The 26398-nt window shown below is 40.7% G+C and overlaps 1 protein-coding gene across 25 annotated transcripts in view; it reads left to right on the top strand.

Annotated features, from left to right (window-relative positions):
- The window catches only part of NRXN3 (neurexin 3), a 1015491-nt gene that overhangs the window by 282931 nt on the left and 706162 nt on the right, over positions 1-26398 (top strand). For all 25 annotated transcript variants that reach the window (XM_051806312.1, XM_051806340.1, XM_051806317.1 and 22 more), the window contains 2 exons: positions 3540-3841; positions 10440-10601. In XM_051806312.1, coding sequence (XP_051662272.1) covers positions 3540-3841; positions 10440-10601 — 464 coding nt within the window. The remainder of the gene's footprint in view (positions 1-3539; positions 3842-10439; positions 10602-26398) is intronic.

Raw genomic sequence — 26398 nt, 5'->3', positions numbered from 1 at the left:
ACAAGTGTTTCACTGCTCTCTGGTCTTCCAGGCATCACCAGACTGTGCCTGAAAGCATACAGAAATACTGTGAGACCTGCAGCCTACTCAGGGCTTTTTTCTCCTCATTCATTGTGGAGAGAGCCTATATCCCTTTTCCCCCTCTGTGCCCTCTGGTAATTTTCATATGCTTTTTGGTTAGAGCTGTCATGTATGTCAGAGCATCCTAACAGTTTGGACAGTATGGAGAAGCCATGCTTGGTAAAAAGCCTTTCATGTGGCCTGACACAGGCTACTGTGCAGTAGCTTGGAGAAATATGCAGTAAAACTCTTCAGGGCACAGCTTAGGCTCTGACCGCTGAAGCCTTTCATGAGACTGGTAAACCAGTCATCCACATGGCCACTGGTAAACTGTTGAGGAATCAGTGATTTGGGGGACACAGTTTTAGAGAGAGTGTGTTGACCTTGGGAGTTATGCTTATGAGACGTGTGTTGAACAGGCATGACTTTGGATTGCCCAGTGAACCCCAGAGAGATTTTAGTGTGTGGTGATCTGCAAATTCGAATGTCTGTCGAAAGCAGCCACAGAAGGAAGAAAAAATCCCCTTAACAACATATGAAACAGAAATAAATGATATTCTCCCATGTACAGGAAGGATACAAAGATGGATAAGGTGCAGAATCCCATCTGTAATAAGGGTCAGCAGCAGATGACTGGAGGGAACAGGCAGATGATGTAGTTGCATGCAGAGGTGGGTTGATGGCACTTTATATTAAAACCAGTGGTACAAGTCAGAGTAATATCTCTTTGAATTTGCTCTGCTCTATTTTGATGAGTATGCAGTAGTTGCCCTGAATTACTATTTAGATTTCTAATATGCTCTTGGCCTTCTCCTTGTACTGAGTACATCAGTAAGATTTCATTTCAGTGACTGAGAAAGGGTAAATGAGCCCTAGTAATATTTCTTGTACTGAGTGAACAATCAACCCATCATGCCCCCCTTCCCAAAGACGACAAATATGTATTCAGTGCTTTGTACATCTACAGTTGTGGGGAAAAGGCTCATAACGATTGTGTTTGACTCCTGCCCTCACTGGCTATTTGATGGGAATTTCCCACAGGTACATAGAGCATGTGTCTAACTTGATTGTAACACTTTCTCTTCTGATGGATCAGGACTGACTAGGCAGGGGAATTATCAAAGTGGGAAAGGGTTGTTAAGTGCTTAGCTCTGACTTCCAGAACTGCAATCAATAGCAACCCTCTGTGCTTAGGCTGGTTTAACACTGACACAAACATTCAGCACTTCTTGCTGGTAGTTAAATGTATTCAGAATAGAATCACAGAACCAAATAATTTGGAAGGAACATCCAGAGACTGTAGTCCAACCATTAGCTCAGAGACAGTCCAGTTAGAGCAGGCGGCTCAGGACTGTGCCTAATCAAGTTTTTAATATTTCTAAAGATGGAAATTTCACAGTCTCTCTGGGCCCTTCCTAGTGTTTGACAACCCTCAAGATGAAACATTCCTCTGTATGGAATGAGAATTTCTTGTATTCAGCTGTGTCTGTTGCTTCTTATCCTTCTTCTGCAGACCTCTGAAAAGAATTTGGCCCTGTCTTCTCTATGATCTCCCATTAAGTCATTGCAGAGAACACTAAGATTTCCCTTGAGTTGTCTCTCCTTGAAGCAGAACAAACACAGTTCTCTCAGGTTCTCCATACACCTCACCTACCTCAGTGCCTTGAGTGTGTTGACAGCTCTTTGCTGGACTCACTCCAGTACGCTGAAGCCATTTTTATGTGAGGGAACTCAATACTGGACAGAGCAGTCCTAATGTGATCTCATAAGTGTCCACTGGGGGAAGAATCACTTTCCTCAGCCTGCTGGCTGATTCTTGTTAATACAGCCATGGATGCATCTGCCCTTTGCTGAAAGGGCAAGTGCTGCTGACTTGTGCTCAACTTGTGTGCTGAGACCCTCAGGTCTTCTTCTGAAAAGCTGCTTTTGAGCCACTTGGCTCCCAGCGTGTATTGCTGCATGGAGTAATTTGGCTCCTGTTTGCTTGCAGGAGTATATGGACACATGGTCTGCTTACTTAAGTACTAACACACATACTGCTGCAGAAGTCTCTGCTTAAAGCAGACCTATCACTTGACAATGATATATGTACAAGGTGGAACACTGTACTGTTTTGTCACCATTGTTTTATGCTGTGAGGGAATAGATTTTACTATGTAGTTATTTTCCAAGAATGGCTGTGACAGCAAGTATTTTCCTTTCAGTCTTGTACTAATAAATTCTGTCTCATCTGTATTAGGATTACTAAATGAGACAAAATGAAACAAAAAAATACTATTAATGTCAATGGAAATAGGACTAGCCCTTGCCTTATGCAGTAGCTTCTAAGCAATGATAGCTTGACTGCTTCTACTGTCTACTGCTCAGACTTGCTTTCACAGCTGGGAGTCAGGAAGGTGCTGCGTTTCTGAGTGGGGGGACTCTTTTCCCCCAGATGGCACTGGTAGGAATGGGCTACAGACAGCCCTCCTGCAAGCTTTCCTATCACTGTCTTACACTTCTTCCACTGGACAAAACCGGGGTATGCAACTGGCTCAAGTCACATAAGTGCAATATGGCAGCAGAACTGGCTTTGAAGGACTGGAACACCTGGTACTGGGAAGCAGACTTCTAGTTCACACAAAGGATTTTTGTGATATTCAAATGCTGCCTCCAGTTGCTAAGAAATTAGTGTACTGGCTTTCCTTACTGTACATAGGAGATTTTTTTTCCTAATGAGGAAATATTTTACGTCATGTGCTGTGAATAATCCCCCCGTGTTTATTTTTGCTGTATGAAGGAGATGTGCTTGTCTAGTACAGATTTCCTGGACAAGGTGATCAGACAGGCAAAGTTCTCAGATGTGTTTGCCAGCAACATTACTTACATCTGTGGACAAAATGTTTTATGTGGACTTCCCTCATACTGTTGGAGAAGGAATCTATAGGACACTTCATGTGGCTCTCTTGCCTGCTTGGTCTCTCATTCAGTTGAAAAAAGGGGCAACTCCGTCAGGATTATATTCTGATGTGTCTCTTAAATTGCCTGTCAGATGGGTTAAATAAGTTCAGATGTCATTAGTGCTGAATCTAAAATGCTGATTTTTGGGAAATGGTGAAGACTTTTTAAATGACACATATGTGGTGGTCGTGTTGACAATAGTAGAGCTTTCCATCATTCTCCCAAAAAGGATGTGAAATGCCTTATTAGCAGTCCTTAAATGTTTTTCCTAGACTTCACTGCATACTGTTGAATGGTCCCTATGGTGACAGTGCTGCAGTGAAGCTGAAAACACAGCAGTGAAATTTGTCGGTACTGAGGACCCTGAAGTTAATTCTCTTGATAGTCATATTAGAAAAGGATCTGTACAGTCATTAGCATGCCATGATATATAGCTGTACAGTAAACAGTGCTGTGGGATTGCTTAGAAATTTCATGACAACCTTAAATCTCTTCTTGGTTGACTGCTGAATAGGTTTTTTTTTCCCCTTCCTTTCCAGCACGAGATGAGAATATGGCCACTTTCCGTGGTTCCGAATACCTTTGCTATGACCTGTCGCAGAACCCCATCCAGAGCAGCAGCGATGAGATCACTCTCTCCTTCAAGACATGGCAACGCAACGGGCTCATTCTGCACACCGGCAAGTCAGCGGATTATGTCAACCTGGCCCTGAAAGACGGTGCGGTCTCGTTGGTCATTAACCTGGGGTCTGGGGCCTTTGAGGCCATTGTGGAGCCGGTCAATGGCAAGTTCAATGACAACGCGTGGCACGACGTTAAAGTGACACGCAACCTGCGGCAGGTAATGGTGAACGGGAGAAAATGCTGGGGAGAATTTGGTTTTGTTTCATTGGGACGGGCAGATGGGAGAGAGTGTTGGAGAAATGAGGAAGCTCAGTGGAATTGCTAAAGTTTCTCCACCTATTCTGGATCTTGGTACCTAGAGGACAGTGAAAAAACATTAGTTGACGGGAATTTATCCCTGCTGCAATATCTTCATTTCCACTTCATTAATTTTCTGTGTTTTTTTCAGTTTGATTTAATAATAAAACCTTGTGGCATAACTTTACTTTCATCTCCCTTTTCCTTTTTTCTTTTTCTGTTCTCCCTTTTTTATTTTATTATTTCCTTAATTATGATTCAATCTTATCAGTAATATTCTTGTTGTATTTAATTACTGTGGGAACAGAGCCTTTTTCCAACAGCCAATGCTCTACACCTCTCTCCTTTTTCTTTCAGTTTTATTAATTGGTTTAACCATTGCCGTGATGTCACAATTCTAATTCTGGAAGTCTTTTGTTTTTCTTTTCCTTTTTCTTTTGTGTGTGCATGTGAGTGTGCAGGTGTGCAGACTGGTGGGTATGTGTGTAATTAATTTAACTTTATAGCTTTGGAATTAATTGGCTGGAGTCTCTCTGAGTCTTCTTGATTCTCTGTTCTTCTTTTCTTCTTTTTGATTTTTTTTCCTCTTCTTTCTATAATGAGATTTTACCTTATTTCTTGTGTCTCTGCCTATGAGACTCTTCTGTTGGCTGTGAGGACTGGAAAAGTGGAAGGATCAAAAAAACCCAAGCAAACCCAGATCAATCCAGCATCCTACAATTCTACTTTGGAAAAGTTTTTCTGATTTTACCAGTGTAATTTTACACATCTACATGCTGCTTTTCCAAGCAGACAACTGTATCAGGTGACGTATTTGGTAGTAGGCTAGTCCTAAGATCCCAAAGCCTTTCTCATGAAATATAAATTCATACATAAATAGATAAGATAAAATTAAATAACCTTGCTCTGAAAGCCGGTAAATATATGAAGTCACTAAGGCCCATCCGCTGCATGATAAATGAGGTTTACACTCTGAATAGGAGCTATTTGGTGTCTTGCTCACTGGTAGAGGCAGCAAAAATAGCTTGTAAACTAAGATTTTAAAATCAATTTGTGAATAAAATATGACCTATTTATTTCCTCATTAATGTGAATATTAGCACAACCCTTAATGGCTTTATATAAGTTTATACAATGTAATTTGCTGTGAAAACAGCTTTTGTGGTAACATTTTACGGTAGCTAAGATCAAATGTGTCTGTGAGTATAGGATAATCAGCGCCAGGGATCAGAAATAGTCTCTACTAGCAGATGTCAGTGGATAATTTATCTGTTATGGGGATTTCATATCTTTCTTTTCAATATTTGGGTTCAGGGCTGAAGATTTTTATTTGTCTTTCCCACGTAAATCCCTGTGTTTCTACATGCTTAGGATGTCTGGGTCTTTGACAAAAAATCTGTCATCAAACTTCCATGAGACTCCAGGATTCTTTCCTATGGAAAAAATGAATCTGTTTTCCATACTTTATATGCAAATGCAAATTTAATTTCTTATGCACTGGATGGGTCTTAATGATCCTATTTTGTTCAAACTTTCTGATCAGTACAGTAGAGGGAGAGGCACCAACTGGTGTAGGTTTGTCAGTCTGGAAGGGTCAGAATATATAGCTTTATTTGATTTGGGTTTTTTATTTTTAGCTAGTTTCAGAACAGCTCATCTCTGAATATCTCAGTAGAGCTTACTGGCCATTTTAGTTAATCTTACTTTTTATTTTTTGTTGGAAGTCAGTTTCAATGGGAAAATGTGCCAGAAGCAAGATGAATCCTTGCTTTATGCCAGCATTGGTTTGGGTCTTGAAGAAGCAAAAAGTGAAGGGCCACAGACAAAACTGTGGATGGGAAGCTGTAACATTCTTTTCTTAATCTTTTAGTTAGTGATTTTTTAATTGGTCCATGGAAATGGACCAAGACAATGGAAATATGTCTATGACTTTTCATCTTTGATTAGACCAAGGCAGTACTTTGGCAATTACTAGAAAGCAGGTGAGTCCCTTGCCAATTCAGCAGCATCTCAAACCTTTAATCCTCCTGATCTGTTCACTATGGATCTTTTTAAGTGATCCTGAATTCTTTAAGGGTCCAACTTGACTGGGCAAGAATGAGATGTTTCAATGAGATGGCTGTACTCTTTCTAAAGAAAAGGCAGTCTTAAAGTCAAATTAAAAATAATTAGCAGAGGTGATTTGGGTTCCAGTTCTATAGATAAACATGACAGAATACAGTTCAACCAAAAAATATCAATAAGGCTGGACTTTTGTTTTTTCAGTCTTCTTTTCACTGGATACTTCCATTTTAACTCCTGATCTGTCCCAAATTTAGACATTGACCCAGAACCTAAAACTACCCAGAAACTGGAATTCATGAAACCTTGAGGAAAAGCAGTCCTGACAGTCCTGAACATTATCATCCAATATAATTTTGTATAACCTAAATAATTTTGTATGTAAAAGATTAACTACCTTATGTCTTTCCTATAAATTCACCTGTAATGTTGCAGCGTAACAGAGGTCACTTGGAAGTCTTGTTTTCCAACTGTGCTCATGTTTCCTCAAAAACACCCACTTCAAAACCAAACTAAAAACCGCAACAAAATACATTACCTCTGAATGCTAAGGCTTTATAAGAAGATCAGTATCCTCCTTGTAATTGGTTGAAAATATTGCACTGGAGATAAGTATATTTCTCTTTAAAATGAAATTTAAAAACAATAGTTTAGAAATTCCAAGAATATGTTCTAAACTAAAGCAATTCCAGCTAAATGGACTATCAGCAGCTTCAGAATGCCATCTAGTCTTTTCCTCTGCTTTTTTGGGGCTGAGAGAAGGGGGAGGAGGATTTGCATAATTTTTTGGCTGTTTCTAGAATTAGAGTAGAACTTTAAATAGTTGGACTTCTGCCCAGTATTTTTTGGAATTGTTAAATGTTTTGTAGCTAAGCTAGGAGAGTACTAAGTGCTGCTTTTTTTTAGATCAAATGACTATCGCAGTGGTTAATCTCCTTAGAGACAAACCAAGTGAATGCACAGATTCCCTTGAGTACTGATTGTTAATGTCAAAGCAAATCTCCTTGTTTATTTATCTTATTATTTCAGTTAAAACTAAGCCCTCTTTCTGCCTTGTGAGAAACCTTTACTTAGAAATAGGATCATGGCTATATTTTACCAGGGCTTTCAGAGCATGTTTGGGGCAGTGTGGTCTGGTGGGAGGAGGAGGAGGAGCAGAGGAGACTGAAGGTCAGACTTCCCATGTCTGTATTCAGGTCTGCTGCTGACACTCCATCTCATTTTTAGCATGCTCTGCCCCCCATCCCATACTCCAACTCCCTTGTTTATAAAATGGATTTATTAATACAATATTTCGCCGTGAGTGAGACTTCCTTGATTAAGAATTGAGGATTTTGTGCTCATTATACCCAAGTACAGAGTATTATTATTATTTCATTACCAAAGGCAAATAACCTTGGGACTTTATGCTCAATGCTGCAAAGTCTTCACAAACTTACTTCCTTAGTCAATGCACAACTCTGAGGTTTGCAGGCAGATAGCTTTTACATGAGGCAGCATAGAACCTGCCTGTGTAATTTAGGATAGTTTGTGCCAGCTTAAGCCACAACAGAACAAGGACTTGGACCCTCCAGGACCTGCCCTTCCCTATCGACACTGAAACTAGTCTCAATGCAAAATCTGCTATAAAGATCTTGAGTTCCTTGGCTGCTAAAAAGCAAACAAGAAACAATGTGTAGGTTCAAACAGTTGGTATCTGCGTGCCTTGGGAGGGGTTAACAAAGCATCTGCAAAGTTCTGTTGAAACCAACTGACTGGTAAATTCTCCTAGCTCCTTCCTAATATGGATGCAGTATAATAGGAGAATCTTGTCAATCTTCTATCTTCAACCTTGACACAAGTGACACAATTCTTTCTACACAATTCCTCGACACATTTCTTCCTATGGTAGGAGAGGTTTGATTCCTATACTCTTGGATGAGAGAAATGAGCTACAGGCACACAGTCAAGCACAGGCTTTGTTGTGTGCTCCTCCTGAAAGTTACGAACTCTCCTGCCATAAAGAAAGCTACAGATTGGGAAACTTGGAAGGAAGACTCAAAGTCTTGGACTCTTCATCTGTAATACTCCAGCCAAAGGAAATACTGGCCTGCTTGTGATACTCTGCAACACTTGAGGGTAGTGAGGCTTGGAAGAGGAGCAGGCACGTAGGTGGGTGGTTGTGGGTGAAAGAATGGAGTCATGGTTGGGTTTGTGCTGAAGGGGCAAATTGTGTACTGTGTGTGTACATCTTTGAGAGTAAGGTTCTTGTTTAAGGGAATCACCTTGATGGGCATTTGAAGAGTAAGTATTGCACTGTTTTAACTTCGGTTCGGATCTGGAAAATGTGTATGAGGGTTGAAGTTAATAATTAAGACCAGGGTGGGAAGAGTAGGCAGCCCCCTCTTTCTTTACAGTCTAGATGGCATGGTTCCCATAGAGTCCTGGTCATATTGTCCTCTTTCTCACTTTGTGTGTCTCAGGTGCCCCACGCCTTTTTTTGAAAAACTAACACTAGACCATTCATGCAATGTGTCATTTTTACTAACCGACTAATGTACTAACACCCTAACGACTCATCTTTGCTTTTAGTTATTTTAATTAACAATCGTTCTGTTCACAATTTTTTAATTTCCTTTCTTCCCCCTTTTCCGCAAAGCACTCAGGCATTGGACACGCTATGGTAAACAAACTACATTGTCTGGTAGATATCATTCTTATTGTCTCTTTTTTTGGGTTTGCCGTGTGTTACCTGCCTTTTCCTCCCCCTACCCCCTCTTTTTCTCCTCCCTCCTTTATACTTACTGCTTCCTTTAATTTTATTTTAATTTCATTTAAAACACTTTTTTCCCCCTCTTTTTTTTTTTTTTTCTCTTCTTTCTTCTTTTTGAATAGAAAAATGAGCATCAAAAGCAACTAACACAACTCTTCTGGAAATGGGCTTTGGACATTTCTTTCATTGTTTTCTTCACCGATGTCTTTAGTTGTTTTTTTTTCCTTTCCAGTGATAAATTGTTGGGATTTTTGTCCCTTGCTTTTGAGTTTAGCTTTCTCTCTTTTGCTTTTGTTTTAATTTTGCTTTTTTTCTTCTGCTTTTGGTTAATGTTTTTTTTTGACTCTGAAGGTTTCTAGATCAGAACCATTGCAGGGCCTCTAGTCCATGGTGGTGAAGGCTCTCTTTTTCTCTCACTCTTTTGTTGTGGCAATGGCTATTACAGGCAAACTGGCCAGAGTTGTCCTCTTTCTCCTGATTTTCCCCCACTTCCCTCCCTCTGCTTTCTCTCCTCCTCCTCCCTCTTGCTCTCTCTGTCTCACTTTCTCTCTCTCTTTCTGACCTCTACCTGCGTGGCCAACAGGAGCTCAGCCGATTGTTTGTTTCAGTACACACTCTGCATGGCATGTCCACGTCTGGTGACTCACCTGTCTCCTCCTGGCCTCAATCTATTTTCCTCCATCTTCCCTTGAAACCACTAACAGCATCTAAGCAAAACACATCAAATTCACTTGCTCCTCTCCCTCCCCCTCCTTCTGTCACCCTTCACCCTCCATGTGTTTGTGGTTAGAGATTTTGGGGATATTTCTGTTTGGGTTTGAGTTTTTTTGATTATTATGCAGTTTGTTTGGTATTTTTATTTTTGATTGCATGCAAGTGTGAAATGGTTTTCTCTCCCTCTCCTGCCTCCCTCACTTTTCACTTTTTTCCCATCATCTTTCTGGGCCTCAGATATATTGGCATGATATGTCAAAGTGCAGTGTGTGCACGCTTTTTCTTCTTTCTTTTTCTTTCTCATCTCTGCTTCTATCACACTTGTTGGTGTGTGTTTGATTTATTCTGATTTATTTCATTTTTTTTTCTGATTATATTTTGGTTATGAGTTAGTTTTTAATTTTTTTCTCCTTTTTTTTTTTTTTTGTGGTGGGTGGTGGGTGTGTGTCTCTCTAGGTACATGGCATGCACATCCATAATGTATTGAAAGTGAGATCCCTTTCCCCCCATCCCTGAATGCATGATCGTCAGTGTGCCGTGAGCAAAAGAAGCATAAAAAATAAAAAATACCAACCTTGTCTTCATTAGTGGTTTGTTTTGGTTTTTTTTTTTTCTTACTAACAACCATAACTAACTGTAATCATTAAAATAAATTCTAATCAATCATAAAATCAGCTAATATGAGAAATCTCTTTCAAGGACAGTTCCATTTTCTGGCCTGAATAGATGGAAGGCATCTGGATGGGCAGGCTGGTGGGTAAGCCTGAGAGTGCTGATGCACCAGAAAACAGAGAAGCAGATGCTGAAACATTTCTGGTGTGGGAAAATCAGACCAGAAAATAGAGCTTCACTGAACTAAAAAAAATACATACCAAATCTCAACAAAATCCTTAATAAAACCAACATAAAATTATAGGGGAAGTAAGTTGTTCTGTTCAGGATTATAAGGTCATTGCTGGGATTTTCTTTGTCCGTTGTGTCCCTCAAACAGGTGACAATCTCTGTGGATGGCATCCTTACCACCACGGGCTACACGCAGGAGGACTACACCATGCTGGGCTCAGATGACTTCTTTTATGTGGGAGGGAGCCCCAGTACTGCTGATTTACCTGGCTCTCCAGTAAGCAACAACTTCATGGGCTGCCTCAAAGAGGTAACTATTTCAAATTAATTCTTATTTCTGTGCTTTGGGTTTCTTAAAGTCATTGCTCTTTCCTGCCTTACACACTCAATGTCTTTCCCTGATGCTGAATTTTATACTGATCTTGCAACAGCTCTGTAAGGATAAACTTGTCATTTGGCTGGACAGAAGGCTGGAAAACTCGTGATCTTAAGGGCAGAATCAGACTTCTAGTGTTTGGATTACAGAGAAAATAACCCTGGTAGTGGGAGAGGTGTCTTCTGTAAGCTGTTAGTAATGTTTTCTTCTAAATGGCTATCTTCTAGGCACTGAGGCAATAGCCATTATAAAAAGATAAATGGCCTTTGTTTACCGAGTAACATTTTTAGCTGAAAAAAAGTCATGTTCAGAAGCTTATTTAGAATTTTTTTATGATCCTGGATTTCACTTGGGAATATAGATAGTTCTAAATTTTCCAGGAGGATACAGAATTAGAATAAAATGGAAAGATAAAAGTTGAAAGTAGCATAAAAAGTGTGAATTATGTGAGGAGAGTGCAGCATGAGGGTGTAATGGACGTGTGGCAATAATGAGGCATGTGGACTTGAAGTCCGTGTGTTATGATCCAATTATTGAGAGATGCCTCTGCCCGAATTAAGGTGCAAACAAGACCATATGCTGAAGTCAGTAGTACAGATTGTACTTAACAATAAAATGTGAGATAGAGAGATAGAAAGAAATAGAAAACAGAGAGAAGAGAGAGAGAGATTAAGCCACCACCAGTGGATCCAGTGGTGGATCCGTTGGTTCTTCTTCACCTTGGGCTTCTTGGTGGTGGTGGGTTCTGAGGTCATTCAAAACTTTTCACATTTATACATTTTTGAAAACGAACGAATTAATGCTCTTTGGAGTTACAGCCTGCCCCGCAAGGCAGTAGTAACTTTTGTTTTTTTGCTAATAAATCCCTTGGGGTGAATAAAAGTAAATCAGTAGTAGATTACCTGTGTTTACAGATATAGATATATATGGTTTATTTTAGAACAGTTTGGTTGCAAAGGAAAACAGGCATGTAACTTTTTTCATTATTATTGTCTACAGTAATATGGCAATATAAAAACATAAAGATATCGCCCAGGAAAATGTGTAACAGAAAAGAGAGAAAGAATAAAAAGTTTATAGTCACCACCCGGAGTTCTCTGACAGACTTTGTTGTTGTTGCTGTCATTGCTGTTGTCACTGGTGTCTTGATCCATCGGGGAGTGGTGAGGGAAAGAAGCCCATGAAACATAACCAATGGCTTTATGTACCCTCAGAAACCCTACTGGTGCTTCCCCTGTGTATGTGGGGGTGCTGTTTTTGCACAGTCATGCTGTTTTTCAGAGGCTGGAGGTGATGGTTTTTGTAGAGTCATTTAGGCTTGGGGGGGGGGTGTGCTTCAGAGACACCAGACACCCCTGCTAAGAGGCCTTCTCTGGGGTAGTGATGGGTGTGTGCACAGAGGGCCTAGCCTGAATCATAGGAGATAAGTATCACACACTGAGAGTCACCTCTGGCCTTCTTTAGTCAAGCATCACACACCCAGAGACTCACCCTTAGGGCCTCTGCAAACCTAACAGTTCGTGGGTTACGGCCTCCCTCCCTCTGCTTTATCTTCAGTCCCCTGGCAAGAGGCTTGCACAGCTCGCTGCAGTAGCAATGTTTTAAGGCAATGAAGAAAGTTCAATTCCTCAAAATTGGCTCCACAGTTCTCTTATTCTATTGGTTAAATGATTCTCTAGCTTCTTATGCTAATTCGTCCCATGGTCAACTCAGTCTTTCTGTTTGAGTTGGTGGGTTGTGAGTCAGTGGGTGTGATCTCTCCTTGACAGAATTACCTTTTACCCAGTCTGAGCTGATTTCAGCACAGTTGCTGAGTTGACTTTCCTTGTGGCCCATAAATTCTGTATTCTTTGTGTCCTTTATCAGTGATATATTCTTCTCCCCTAGCTTTGTTAACCTCCCCCTAGGCCTGAGGTAACACCTGGATGATAGTATCACCCTTAAGTTCCCCTCACTTGTGGCTTAAGTTATAGTCCAAGTTCTGGGTATCCATGGAGGCATATTTGGGGGTGGGGGGCTTCAGTGGTCACAGATGCCATCTGTTCTGTAACTTGGTATGATCTCTGTTTGGCTGGTGATATGTGTATGAGCAGTTGCTTCTTTATACAGTTTACCACAGTGGGAATTTTCGTCTGGATGGGCTAGCCAGATCTAGGGTGGGCTACCCAGATCTTACCTCCACCAGGAGTTAGTGCCATCCTGTTGCTCCATTCTGTCCTTATCTCATGGCAGAGTCATTCTGTGGCCTTAACAGTGTCTGGGACAGGCAACTGTAATCTTAGAATCCCTACACTGTGTTGGGAAGTTTGTGCAGTTGAGTGGCTGCACTGGTCAGGAAGAGCTAGCTGGCTCCGAAAACTATATTATATTACTCAGGCTGGGTGCACTTGTCATATAGTTAATCCACAACTTTGAGAAAATTCACACTTGGGTAATTGAGATTGGACTGCCTGGCTAGCAACAGGAATCAGAATATTATTCCTTAGAAAAAAGAGAGTTAAAAAAAAATGAAGTCTCAGTCCAAATCCCAAACTTGGTACAGTTTCGTTTGGGTGTTGGCCTTGAAGTCATCTTTTGTCTTGTGTCTCTCTTCTAATATGATTTGTGATTATCACTGTGATCAATGGGGATGCAGATATTGGTGTCTCCAAAACGTTTTATAGAAAGATTACTGAAAAACAGTCGTAGGTTTTCTGTGAGCCAGCTTCCTAGCTAGCCTGGAATAAGAGTTTCTTCCAAGAGTTTTCTCCTTAAGGTTGTGATTCTGTACGAATACTGTTTTTCACAGGGTGTGGCTAGGTCGATCTGATTTTATTTGCAGCCCAGCGGGTTGTCGCAATATCATGTTTGGATGAACACTTAATATCAGAGGAAAGGTGGAGGTTTCATACAGGAGTTGTGGAAGCAACAATGCTGAGGTAGATGTTCTGTGGCTGTAACTGACTTGACAAGTTACCATCCTACTGATGCTCCACTTGTGGTGTCAGGGGTTCTCTGTTATGTGCCAGTCCTCTGATGTGAGTAATGGTTGTCAGAGTCTGAAGCTCTGTCCTGCCTGACCTCTGGATTGGTTAAAGAGATGCACATATGCCAAAAAAGAGCGTGTGAGCATCCTAAATAGGAAATTAAACTACCCTGCTTGAATACAAACTGCCATACAGATCCTTCTGGTTTCATCTGTGGAGCCTTGGGCCTGATTTTCCTAGACACTGAGCATCTCAGTTTGATTGAAATCAGGAGGAGATACAGCTTCTTAGTGTCTCTTTAAATCAGGATCTCAATTTTATTTATGGATGCTATGAACAAAACACTTAGCAGAGGCTGTTTTTATGTGTGCTCTAAGTCAAGCCAATGGAGCAGAGAAAGCAGTGACAAGAAAATCTTCAGCAGCTTTATTATTTATATAATCATTTGTATTCTATTAGCTTGCACAATGTGCTAAGAGCCGCTTACATAGCCGTCCAAGGCTCATAATGTCTGTGAGAAGAAAAATCCAAGCATCCACTTAAGAATGAGAGGAAGTAAACAGATAATCAGAATGTGCTTTGTAATCTTCACTTGACTAGGCAGTGACAGGAGATGTGTATGAGCAGATGTCTTGACTTAAAGACAGGCTGGTGCTGTCTGGTTTAGAGCTATAGTCTGCTTAAAAGCAACCTACTTATAGTCGTGGTCCAGTAATGCTTTCAGCTCTTGTGAAAATGTGTCCAAAATGTATCTTACCCAGTCCCTTATGACAAATCCAGTATACACTATTTACTAAATATAACTGTAGTGCAGGGTTTTCAGGAGAGGCACGTGGAAATGGGATGGAGAAATGAAATATTTCAAAAGGGAAGCCATGTTACTTAATTAGGACTCTGTGCTTCCATTCTGCCATTCCTTCACACCCCTTAGGCCACAGGGTGAGTTACTGCAGGTATCACTAGGAAGTGCAAGGAAGCTGACTGTTGTGCTTTTCCTCAGTTTTGGTTTTTGCTAGTGGGGGGGGAATGGGGAGCTGCGCTTGATGGGGAAAGAGCATCTCTAGATGACTGTCAGAATCCTGACAAAGTCCAGAAGTGCTGCTATAACACCAACATCTGTGCAGAGCAGAGTCTGACCAGCATAAATAGCCTGCATAGGCTGAGAAGGGCTCTTGCTGTATAAGTAGTGAATTACTCTTTGACATCAAAGCAGTCAGTGCTTTCATTAAGTACACCTTTGGATTAGTTGAGGAGAAAATAGTTTGCCTTGCGAAAGTCCTCCTAGGGTTTGTTTCCTCTTGTTTCCTTTGCTGGAGATGAAAACACTGGTAGAAGGACCAACCTGAGATCCACTTGGAATTATGGGATAGATATTTTTGAGTGTTTTCTTTATGTTTACTTCTAAAATACCAGGGTGCATCTGTACAATGCAATGCAGCACAGCATGGTATGAAAGAAACCTGAAGTGACTCAAGAAAGGTAGAATACCTTTGGGAATCAGACTGACCCCCTGGGGCAGCCAACTTTGATCCTTGAAGAGGCAGAACTGGGTTAGTGCAGTGCTTGTGTGCTTATAACATTTTTGATTCCAGAACCGGCTACAGGGAACTTTACTTGGCTTTCTGCCAAGCATAGTAGTGTATTTCATAGATCAGTCCCTAAAGCTTATGTTTTTGAACTTTTTCTTTGTGGCCAAAAAGGATGCCTAGTCTCTCATCAGGCAGTATGGGAGGAGCTTGCATTTTTAAGAAAAATATTCTAAGCTAAGAAAGTTAGATGAAGGGGTAGGATAGACTAATAGCATATATTGTTCCTTTCAGTTTATGCTTTCAAGTAGAGCACCATGCTCTTTTTTCCTACCAAGGTCCTGCTATGTAATTGCCTGTTCCCAGAGACATAGCACACCCTGAGTGGATTGCACTGTTGTTTGTAATGGTGAAGAACGTCCTGCCAAGCTCTGTACTGATCTCTTGAAGGTGTTAAAGCGGAATGGTCTATTCCTGCTCCTCTGCATTTGTTGAAGACTGTCTCTAGGGATGTGTCACTTTCCTAGGAAGGCAAAGGGGTTTATGCAGACTTTGAGGTGTAACTTTCAGCATTTACCCTGTAATGTCTTGTGTTTCATCTGAACTGCCTCAGCCTCAGAGTACACCAACAAAATTGCTCACAGGGGGGCTAAGGAGGCTCTTTGAGTGGAACATTGCCTTCCCACTTCCTCTGAGATTACCTGCTGATGCTGAGGTGCAGGGGGGCAGAGTGCCTAATGACCCTCTGCAGTTGGGAGGGACTTCTCCACTCAGCTGGAATTGGTGATAGGAGGAGGGGTAGCTCTGGCAGGGTAGACACTTCTTGTGGTCAGAGTCTAAGCCTTGACTAGGAGGAATTGGAGTGCATAAGAGTGTGTTCCTGGAAAGGAACTAAGGATCGCAGGGTTCCTCTGCTACAGTATCTATATATTATTTCCTAAAATTAATCTAAATATCTACTTATCTAAATAATGTTTTCTTTAGGTCAGACAATTTCTGGTCTAATGGTTCCTCCTTTCACCAAAGAATAGATCCTCTTATCTCTTCTTTTCCTTGTGGCTACAGGTTCTGATTGAAGAGATTCCAGTAAGTTGTTAAATCATAAATCCAATACTCCTAAATCATAAATCCAAGTATTAAATGTGTAGTTCAGGTTGGGGTTTTTCCTCCATTTTGATCAGAATTAAAGATTTTCCAATGTCTGGTAACACTGTCCAGTTTACCTTTCTCTATAGCTATCCTGACAGTGTTGCAGTATACCTGATACTGTAGTGAGGGAACCAGACTAGAAAAGAAAAGTAACTTTTTCCATCAAAACTTTAAAAGACAAAATATGCAAATGTCTGTACACAGACATGAAAGATGGACATTGCATTGTAGTTCCACAAAATCTAAGGCTTTTTGGACTTTCATTCTTAAGATAAATCTTTCTAGAGGAAATCTGGGAGGAAGCTGGTGTATTTCCTAACATGGAGGAAACCAGATATGGAGATGGGATAGGAAAAGATACAGAAGCAGATCTTGAGACAGCTGAGGAGAAGTGTTTTTAATGTGTGTCAGGGAAGGTGTGACAGTGCTTCAAGAAATAAGGATTGGCTAAACATGGAGAAACACTGTCTGAAGGTAGAAAGGGAAAAGGATCCATTAATAGTTTTTATTGTTTTTAATGACAGCTGAATGGCCAGAAGGGAGGTAGGACAAGAAAGGTAATGACAAACAGCTGGTTTTGCACGTACTGAAGAACCTCAGGGAGGAGTTTCCATTAATCAAGGCTGGAGATGGAGAGTGGCAGGGCAGGAAATTTAGCTGTGTAGGCAAAGAGGGAAAATGGGATTTCAATATCCAATTGCTAGGGAAGGGAGAGAATCAGATATTTCCTAGGATTAGGGAACCAGCCATTCAGATTTGATTTACTTGGAGCAGTACTTACATGGTGCAGATGCAAGTGCTTTAGAAGACCCTAAGGTGGTCTCTAGAGAATGGATGTTCATGAGAGAATTTATGAAATCTTCACATTTTTCTATCAGTGCTTTATTAAAATCTAAATTCTGAAAAATGTTGATTAGTTCTAACAGTTTGATGGAAGTAGTGAGGCTTGCATATGGATAGAATATGGCAGAAATTATTGCAGGGGTCAGGCACCATCTGGCCGCGATAGAAGAAAGCTGTGAAAGCTTAGATCATTTCTGTCTGAAATTTAACTGCTGGGAGCCAGATTTGCAAATGGTTCATGAGTGTGCCCAGTTGCTGTATGTATCCCTCGGATGCTATCTGCAAGTCAGGTCTTTTTCAGGACTATTTGCATATGCAATGATGATATGGTTTCTGTTTGGGGATGATTTTTTCTGAACAGAGTGTCACACTGGGGAGGAGTCTAAAGGTGCAGATAGAAGGCAGCCTAAAACTGGAGGCAGAGAAAAACAGCCTGAGTGTGAACAGATGGAAGAAGTTGCAGTTTTAATAGCCAGTCCGTAACAGGGAGATCAGATAGCCCAAAAGCTTTTAGTGCCCAAGATCCCCTTCCACAGCAGTGATTTAACAGAGCCTCAGGAATGCATAAGAGAGTCAAGAATCAACAGCGTGGGGAATTTCACTGCTGTACTGTGAAGGAAGTTACCACATGAATGGCACTAGTTGCCCTCACATGTTAGTCCAATACTGCTGTTCCAGCTGTCCTATTGTGTTTGGGTCAGTCTGTTTCCTGTCTGTATTACTTATTGAATTTAATATTTGAAAAAGAAAGGAAGGGGCTAGTGGCAGTGTGTAGAAGCAGACAAAGCATGGCCAAAAGTTGAATATGATTCCACTTCTCAAAATATTACTTGTTCTTAATCTTGGTCTTTCATTACTGTTCTCTTTCAGAGCATCCCAAATAGCCCTAGTGATGATGATGACCCTGATTCCTAAACTTGCATATCCAGAGGTTGTTGGTTGCCCCACTCTTAAACTTCCAATTGCATTACTGCTGCTATGGTGGATCACCCTCCTGTTGCAGCTGTAGACTGTGTGTACTGAGAGTCAAGAAGATCTGTGGCTTTCTCTGTGCATCTGCAGAGCATCCAGCACAAGACCTTCATCAGTTTTTTGAGTGCCACTGTTGTAGAAATATTAAACAGTGGTTTGGGAGACACAGCAAGGGAGATGTTGGCTAACATTTTGAGCAGCTCCTGATGACATTCTTAAGCTAAAAAAACCCAAACTCATTTCTGGAAAGATTGAATTCGGAGATAGGAATTGAGGCATTTGGAAACTGAGAGAAATATGATATAAGGCAAGATGCTGAGAGAATTCTGAGTAGACCAATAGATGGGGAGGAAAAGGTGATAGTGTTTTGTCATCAAGTAAGGTTTATAAGCTTAGATCCTGTGCTTGTTTTCATTTGCTATTTCTATATTAGCTCATAGTCAGAAGGGATATTATGGTTGGTTAGTAGAACATTTCCCAGGTTACCTGCTGGCTGCCAACACATATTGGATGCTTGGGCAAGAATCCTGTAAGACTTTGTGGGACACAGTGAAGAATAACTTTTGCTTTCTAGTATGAATATGGGACATGACATGAAGCCAAAGCGAACAAGAGGCACTCTGAACTGAGCATCTGAGAGCTGAAACACCTGTCTCTTGACTTTCTGACAGCACTGAAAAAGAGGCAGCATCTTGAGAAGGATTGTTTAAAACCAAACTTCTTTATCTTACTAATGGAACTTATGTTGCCCTACCAGACCTCTGCTGTGCTGCCAGGAGTGGCGTTGTGACTTCCTTGTTTTGCTTGCCTATAGGATTAAATGTGCACTCCATCCTATAACCATGAAAGATTGGATGTACCAGCCTTTTTCCACAACTAGAGTGACATTTACCCTACACACAAGTGTAGGAGAAAATGTTTAATACCACTTATGTCAAATCAGGCATAAGTCAAGTAAATCTTCTGTAGTTCGTGGTCTCAGTGCTAACATTTAGCAGTGATAAATGTCAGCTGCTCTGGAGAAGGCACTTGATCCAGCTGATTTTGCTAGTAGCTATTTTTTTAGAGAATCATTTAGGAAAGATAGGAGAAAAGAAGAATGTTTGTGTATGAAAGTCCTTCCAACACATAAAGTCTATGCCCATACTGTGAGCTAGGGAGAAAGGAAGAGACAGGATGCAGACTTCTGTCCAGTATCTGTGAGTCATGGGAGATGAAAGGTCAGAGGTAAGTATACAGAGAGGAAAGCATCCCGTGGTACAGTAACGCAATGTCAACTTTTGAGCAGTAATTCATCTGAAGGAGTCTGGGCATTGAGGAGCAAACCAGCCGTCCCTGTAGTCTCAGAGCTTTTTCCTATTTAATACTCTTCTGAGTGAATTCCCGTAACTTTCCCCACTGCATTAACACTGAGAAAGTCGAATATCCCAGACTAATAGCTCCCAGAAGTATGTCCCAGTCTGACATGACAAATGAATATCTTTTGTTCTGGAGTATATTTGCATAGTGTCTAATATTTTTTTATCCTAAATCATCATTCTTGTGAATGACAGGGATCTCACACAGAAAATCCAATGGTGCAGAGTTTGATGCAATGTGACCTTATACTTAGTAGGTACATGTACTAGAAGTACATGTATAATGATGAAATAATGGTATTAGCTCATAGGACCCTTCAGATGAAGAGTTCAGCAGGTAGTTTTATCAAAGTGGCCTCATTTTGTCTTCTTTCAAACCATCAGCTAAAATAAAGTACCAAAGAGAGTAAATGTCTTCATCCTCCTTCTTCAGATACTGCAACTGAGGCACAGTTATGGTGTATCTTGGCCAGTATCATACACCCTGCTACTGTCAGAGCAATAGACAAAAGAGGGACATCCTACCTATCATAGCTCTTTGTTGATCTTCCTCCTTGCAAGGGTAGCTTATGTCTTCAGTACAGTGAAAGAGTCACAACTGCCTGATGTTCTTACTCAGAATACTAGAAGTTCCTGAACTTATTACAACCTTGTTTCTCTGGGGGAGTTTCTTCTTTACCAGTAATATTTAACTATTTCTTCTTGTTTTAGCCTTGATATCTTTATACGTTCCTCTCAAGCTGACAAGGGGATGAGTTTTGTTTGAAAAACAAACTTCAGAAGGTTGCATGGGGCATATATAGGTTACATCTAAAGTGTGTCTTAACTTGCAGGCTGAACTGTTGTTGGTGGGTAAGAAATGCCCCCCTACTTTCTTTTAAGAGTCAGCTCAGGTGAGGGAATTAAGAAATCTGGAACAGACTTTATTCCCGAGAGACCTAAGTTGAGGTGAGGGGGTCTGTTCAAATGAAGATCAGTCCTGAACAAACAGTTGGCATTTCAGTTCATTTTTCAAAGTGAGCAGGGTCTGATGGGCATTTCTCTTCTTTGTGCTGTTTCTGTTGGATTTCTGTTCAAGATATTAGGAATTACATCGTAAGAGGAGATTTCTTCCATGTCTGACGGGGAATAGGAAATGATCTTCCAGTTATGTGTCCAGTTAAAATTTAAATTTGTACTGGGTCTGGGGAGACTCTTTAATGAAGTACATGTTGCTCTGCATGTTTCAGAGGTTAATATTTCACTTTCTCATGTTCGTACATTTTTAATAAGGATTAATGGCCTGGCCCAGTTGGTGGTCTTGTCAGGTGTATTGGTGTGCTGCTAGTGCTGCAGCTTTGCTTTAGCTAGGGGGTTATTCAAAGCCTCTGTTCCTTATGTAGCCTAGCCCTTGCCTACCCTACAGAAGTGAGGTTTCTGATAGCATTATTGCCTTGGTTCTTGCATGAAGAATATAACTTGGTCATCTTGGCTTATATGCATCCATAACAAGAGTTTTGCTGGCATAATAATATTGGATGAGGGTTTGTTGCAAAATAACATAAGCTAACCTCAGTTATTGATCAATCTCTTTCATCAAATGTTTCTGGCCACATAGAAAGTGGAAGAGTATGTACTTATGATGTATCTATAGAAAGTTTACTCATGACCTGCTCATTTATCCATGGAAAGTATTCCTGTTAAACTGGAAAAGAATTCTAAATTGCCTCATGAAATTAATCTTCAGTGAATGCATTTGAGTATGAAAATGAAGTGCTAGAGGTATTTTTCAATTAGTAAACCATGGGAGAGTCAAAGACAGGAGCTGAATTTTTAGCTGACTTTGGTACAGGAGGTGGAGGAGATGTTATTTTATCAACTGTCTACTGAAAAAAACCACTAGGCTCCTAAAATTCTTTCTTTAATATAATTCATATAACTGACACTCTAGAATACTGTAACTGTAATGAACCAAGAAGTAGAAATTGTTTTCCTTTTTTTTCTTCATAGCTCTGTCCACAAATTAAACAAGATCACATGTATTACAAGGTAGTATCTTGTTTTCTGGAACTCTTATCGGTGGGCAGACAGCAGCTTGTAGGTGTTCTAGGTCATCATCAGTGCACACATTTTGTTGGAGGTTAATTTAAAGGATAATTCACATATCAGCAGTTCAGTGGCATTGAACTGCTAAAGTTACTGCACTCTTAGAAAGTTTACAAAAGTAATAGCCAAAGTTCTATTAATAGAGTGTATATGTAGATTGAGCATACCTTTTAAAGTGAATATTGATGGACAAACATAGATATTTAAACTTTCTATGCAGCAGATGTAAGAGGTGTGTTTTGCAGGGCTGTTTGAGCTGTGTTCGGCCACCATACTTATAAACTAAAAAGAATCCTTGGAGCTACAATGAAGTGGGGTCTAACCCAGTTTAACTCTCTCCAGCTGCCACTGGAACAGGTGCCTAGGGAGGAAGCTAACAGCAGAGGTTGCTGTCACCACTGGGCAGTGTAGCCAGGAGGCTGATGTGTCACAGCAGTAATCCAGCATTCCAGTGAATCCCGACTGAGCTGTCCTCATGAAACTCTCAGTCCTGGTACTATGGCTATCTGTGATTGCTTTGCAGTAGGACCATTAGGAATGGGTTTTCTTTCCTGCATGATGAACCTGGCTCCTGCTGAGCTTCTTTCAGGGATGTACTGTGGTTCAGAAAATTAGTGTTTACAGATGTAGAACTATATTCATATTAACAAATTCAGAAAATGTACTGAGATTGGAGCAATATAGCCTGTGTTTTTTGCATATAATAAAATTAACTGGTAACCCAGCCCTAAAGAATCGACATAGTAAAGCAACAATCCTTACATAAATGTGTGATCTAATCCATTTCCATTCAAGAATGAGCAAACTAAGACAGGATACACTGATAGACAAACATAGCTGAGTCCAAAGTCATGAGCAGAGCAGTGGTGATACTCATGGTAGTTATTGTGGCAGAGATTTCTGGCTGTCTTTTTCATATGCTGTTAGTCAAAAGTGATACCATCCTAGTGGATGCTGTGAACATTGGCTGTCCAAAGCCTGATGTTCTCATCTTACAATGGAAGTAAATGAGCTTCTTTTGGTTTACTTGGCTTTGTAGTTCACTGAGCTGAGTAAATTCTTGGATTGGATGAATAGTGAGAAGAAATAGATATGTTTTTATTTGTTGCTCCTTATGTTGCACTGAAGAGATTGCTAAGGATCGATCCTGTACTGTCAGATAGAAATAGAGACGAGAGTAGTTTTGGAGAGTCAGGACCTGCCATATGCTAATATTAATAAAATTACATGAGAGAGAGAAGTTGAAAGACTGTTTACATTCATGTGTATAAACCAGGCGCTTTCAGCTGCTTGACAAGTGTCATCTCTTTGGGAGCAGCAGTCACTACATAAATCTCCTTGACTGACCCTGAAAGTTAGACTATTGCTATGAAATGTGCATGTGTTTTGTGGGCAATGGGCAAGGACTGAGCTGCTGTTACCCACCAGAAAAAGCCAGGCTGCTGCAGCTGCCAGCAAGGGAGGCAGGAAAGGATGATGGGGTTTGAATGTTGAGCGGGTGGGCTGGATGACTCCTCCCAGGTCCACCACTCCTCTGTAGCAGTGAGCCAACTATCTGTCAAGTGTGAGTAGCACAGGAGGAGGCAGGCATTTTGTTACTTGAACTGCATGGAAAAGGCAGTGGGCTTGATATAATAAAACCAGATTTTGTATTGTCTCTGATATTCTCTCTGTTCTAATTGTCATTGCTGCTCTCTGGCTTTAGTCTACCTCTGTTGATGTTGTCTGTTGCACTGAATATTTGTGCTTTGGGATTGTTTTATCTCCCTGCTTTCTTCAAACTGCACAGGCAGAATTCATTTAGTTAGGATTAACAATGTATGTATCTAGATTGCTAAGCAATTAAATTGGAATAAGATGGATATATGGAAAGATGCAATTTAAGCTCTGAATTGCTTATCACAAGGTTTTATACTCTTTGAGCTACAGTTCCGTAAATGTGTTAGAAATGGTAACTTCAGAGCTCAAAGATGAGTTAGGGTCTGCCCCCCACCCCTGTTTCTTGTAGCTATCTAGACATGGGTGTAGTAAATGGGGTTTATTTTATCAGGTGTTACGGCGATATCGGGAGGATTGCTATATTGCATACAGTGGCTACTGGAAAAATGTAAATGGTCCTATTTCCTAAGCACAAATTTTAGCACCTGAATACATAATACATCAGAGAGTGCATGGGTTATCTGTAAGCTGCACAGGGCTGATGCCACACAGCTGAACAGTATAACAGCTGCATCCAGGAAAGCAGTAATGCATAGTGTGTGATCTGTCACTCCTCTGTCCGCAGTGGAAGGGACTAAGAGGTGGTGTCTCAGTTCTAGCACCCCAAGAGGTAACTCTGAATGATGCCTGCAAAGCTTTCTTACTGTATCAGCATTAGCAAGCAAAGGGAACACAGAGGTTTGGGAATGGTGGCAGAGATGAAAAATGGCATTTGTAAATGGGGTTTGAGAATGGTATAATCATTCCTGTTAAATCTGTGCTTTTCTTTCGGATTATTAGCCATTTTAAGTGAAATGGGCTTTGCATCTAGAACAAGTCTCTGAACAGATGATTAATGGTTTTATCTGTAATAACTTTACATTTTATAGAACCCTGCTAGGAGTCCGCATCTGGTGAGCCAAGCTATTTAAAGCTGTGTTAATTCTGTTAATTGCTCTACGTTTATTTGGATTGCTGGCACCTGCGGGCTTTAGGATAATGGGCGGGGGTGTGTGTACATTCCCTCTCTCTTTCTAGCTGAGAAAAATGGAAAGGACCATTTCCTCAGCTAGGAACAGCAACCTTGGCAGAACATCCTGGCTGGATTGGTTGTCCTTGAGATTTCCCTTTTTTACTGCAGCTGAATGCAGTGAGATGCCAGCCAGAGGCAAGCCGTTCCCCTGATTGGGGCAGGAGGTAGGTGGACAATCTGCTTTTGTATGCACTTGCCAACATGAGGCAGTAGCAGCAACAACAGGGAATGAAGCTAGGGATTTTTCAGAAGGCTGATCAAGTCCATATCATTCTGATCCTTCTTCTCAGCTGCCTTCCAATACTTCTTTTCCAGTTTGGTTTTGTTTGTGAAGTGCTCCAGTGGGTTTCAAACCCTGAACAGATACGAAGATAAGTATGCTGATGCTTTCTGAACTGTTGTCAAAGGAAAGATCTGGCAGTGGAATTCGGAACATTTGAGGTGACTAAAACATGTCTGTGAAATGATAGGAGGGCAGAACAGTTGTTTTCATGTTTGCAGTTGGATTGGACAAACTACTGTAACAATCTGGACCAGGCTCTGATGACAAATTTCCCAATCTCTGGGAAGATTACTGCGTGGACAGCAAAATGGGGAAGCAAAGTGTTTCCCTCATATTGTTAACTGCTGACTTAAAAATGCAGCAGATCCTGGGAGGTTTGGTACTTTGTGGTTTTTAGCTAATATGAGCTCAATATGGCTGTTATCTGAGCGGGTAGGAGAGGTGGTTATTCTGATTTATGTGGGGGCCAGTTCTCTCACACCTCTGATGCGAGTTTCAAGTCTGTGTTTCAACTTTAGCAATGCTAGGACATCTTCCCAACAAATCAGGTAATTAACTAAGAAGATGTGTTCACATTCTGTTACTTGTTTTATGGCTGTCTTTAAAACCTCAATTATTCTTGGAAGACCAATGAGACGGTAAGGTGAAGTCTTTCCTTCTGGTACTGATGACGTGATCACAGTTGGATTTCTGCAGCTGCCCTATAACCTCTTTTGGCAACTGAATAAATGAGAGGTTGGTTGTAGTCTCCCAGAGGAGGGATTGCCATATCACCTATCTCAAAGATGTAAAGAACTATAAAGAAAACCACCTATAGCAAAGAGGAAAGCTTTCTCAAGAATTTGATAAGCCATGATCCTTGTGATGACTTGTTACTTCTAAAGGACAAGACTGCTGGTTTGTCATCTCTCTCAAGTAGAAGCTGTTACTGGAGATGCCCAGCTTATTTATTCTGTCCAGACAATGGTTAAACAATCAATTGCATTATTAAAACTGATTACAAAGTGAAGCTCAAGAAAAGTATATGGTGTTTTCATATTTAAGAATGGGTTCTTTATCTGCAGCTTCAGTGTTCAGCTAACCAGGTAAGCTGTCAGCTGAGCGCTTTCCTCCATTCCCCTGGTTTATATTCCAGGGTTGATTTGTCCTAACGTTGCATTCATCTGAGATAATGAGAACACTGAATGCCTCCATGCTCCTTTACTGAGTGTGGTGTGCCTGCTTCTCTCTCCTTGTCTGAGCCTGCTTCCTGTTATTCATAACTGCACACTAGTACACCACATAGAAATGCAGCATTGTCACTTCCTTTCTCTTCTCTGCTTTTTTCTTAATATGTATTTCTTGTATGTTCTCTAATTAGCATATGCTTAGCTCTTCCTGCTTCAGGCTAGTTTTCATGTTTACAACCTCTGTGACACATTTTGTTAGAACTTCACAAATCATATATCATAAGAGAAATTAATTATGCATGTAACTTATTAGGTTAATAACTTTCATCTCATTGTGAGCTGCACATAAAGTTATGCATTAATAATCCAAAGGACAGCTTTGACATTGAGTGCATTTTCTAAATCACTTCTTCTATCCCTTCTTAGGAGTTTTGGGTCTGTGTGAAAACTACAGATGGTTTTTAAAAACTTGATTCCAACTGTTTCCACATTTATTCTGGAGACTAGATTTGCCTGTGCATCCATCAGAGGAGGGAAATTAAGTGTTTGTGTCCTCTTTGGTTTTGCAACTGGAGCTTAATAGAACGACTTGATTTGTATGGGGACACCTTTTGGTAAGAATCATAGAATGGTTTGGGTTGGAAGAGAC

Source organism: Manacus candei, unplaced genomic scaffold (assembly GCF_025592945.1).
Source record: "Manacus candei isolate 608988 ecotype Guabito, Panama unplaced genomic scaffold, ASM2559294v1 h1tg000067l, whole genome shotgun sequence".
NCBI classification, from domain to species: Eukaryota; Metazoa; Chordata; class Aves; order Passeriformes; family Pipridae; genus Manacus; species Manacus candei.
The sequence above is the reverse complement of the archived record's forward strand: the minus strand, read 5'-3'. Positions and strand labels throughout refer to the sequence as shown.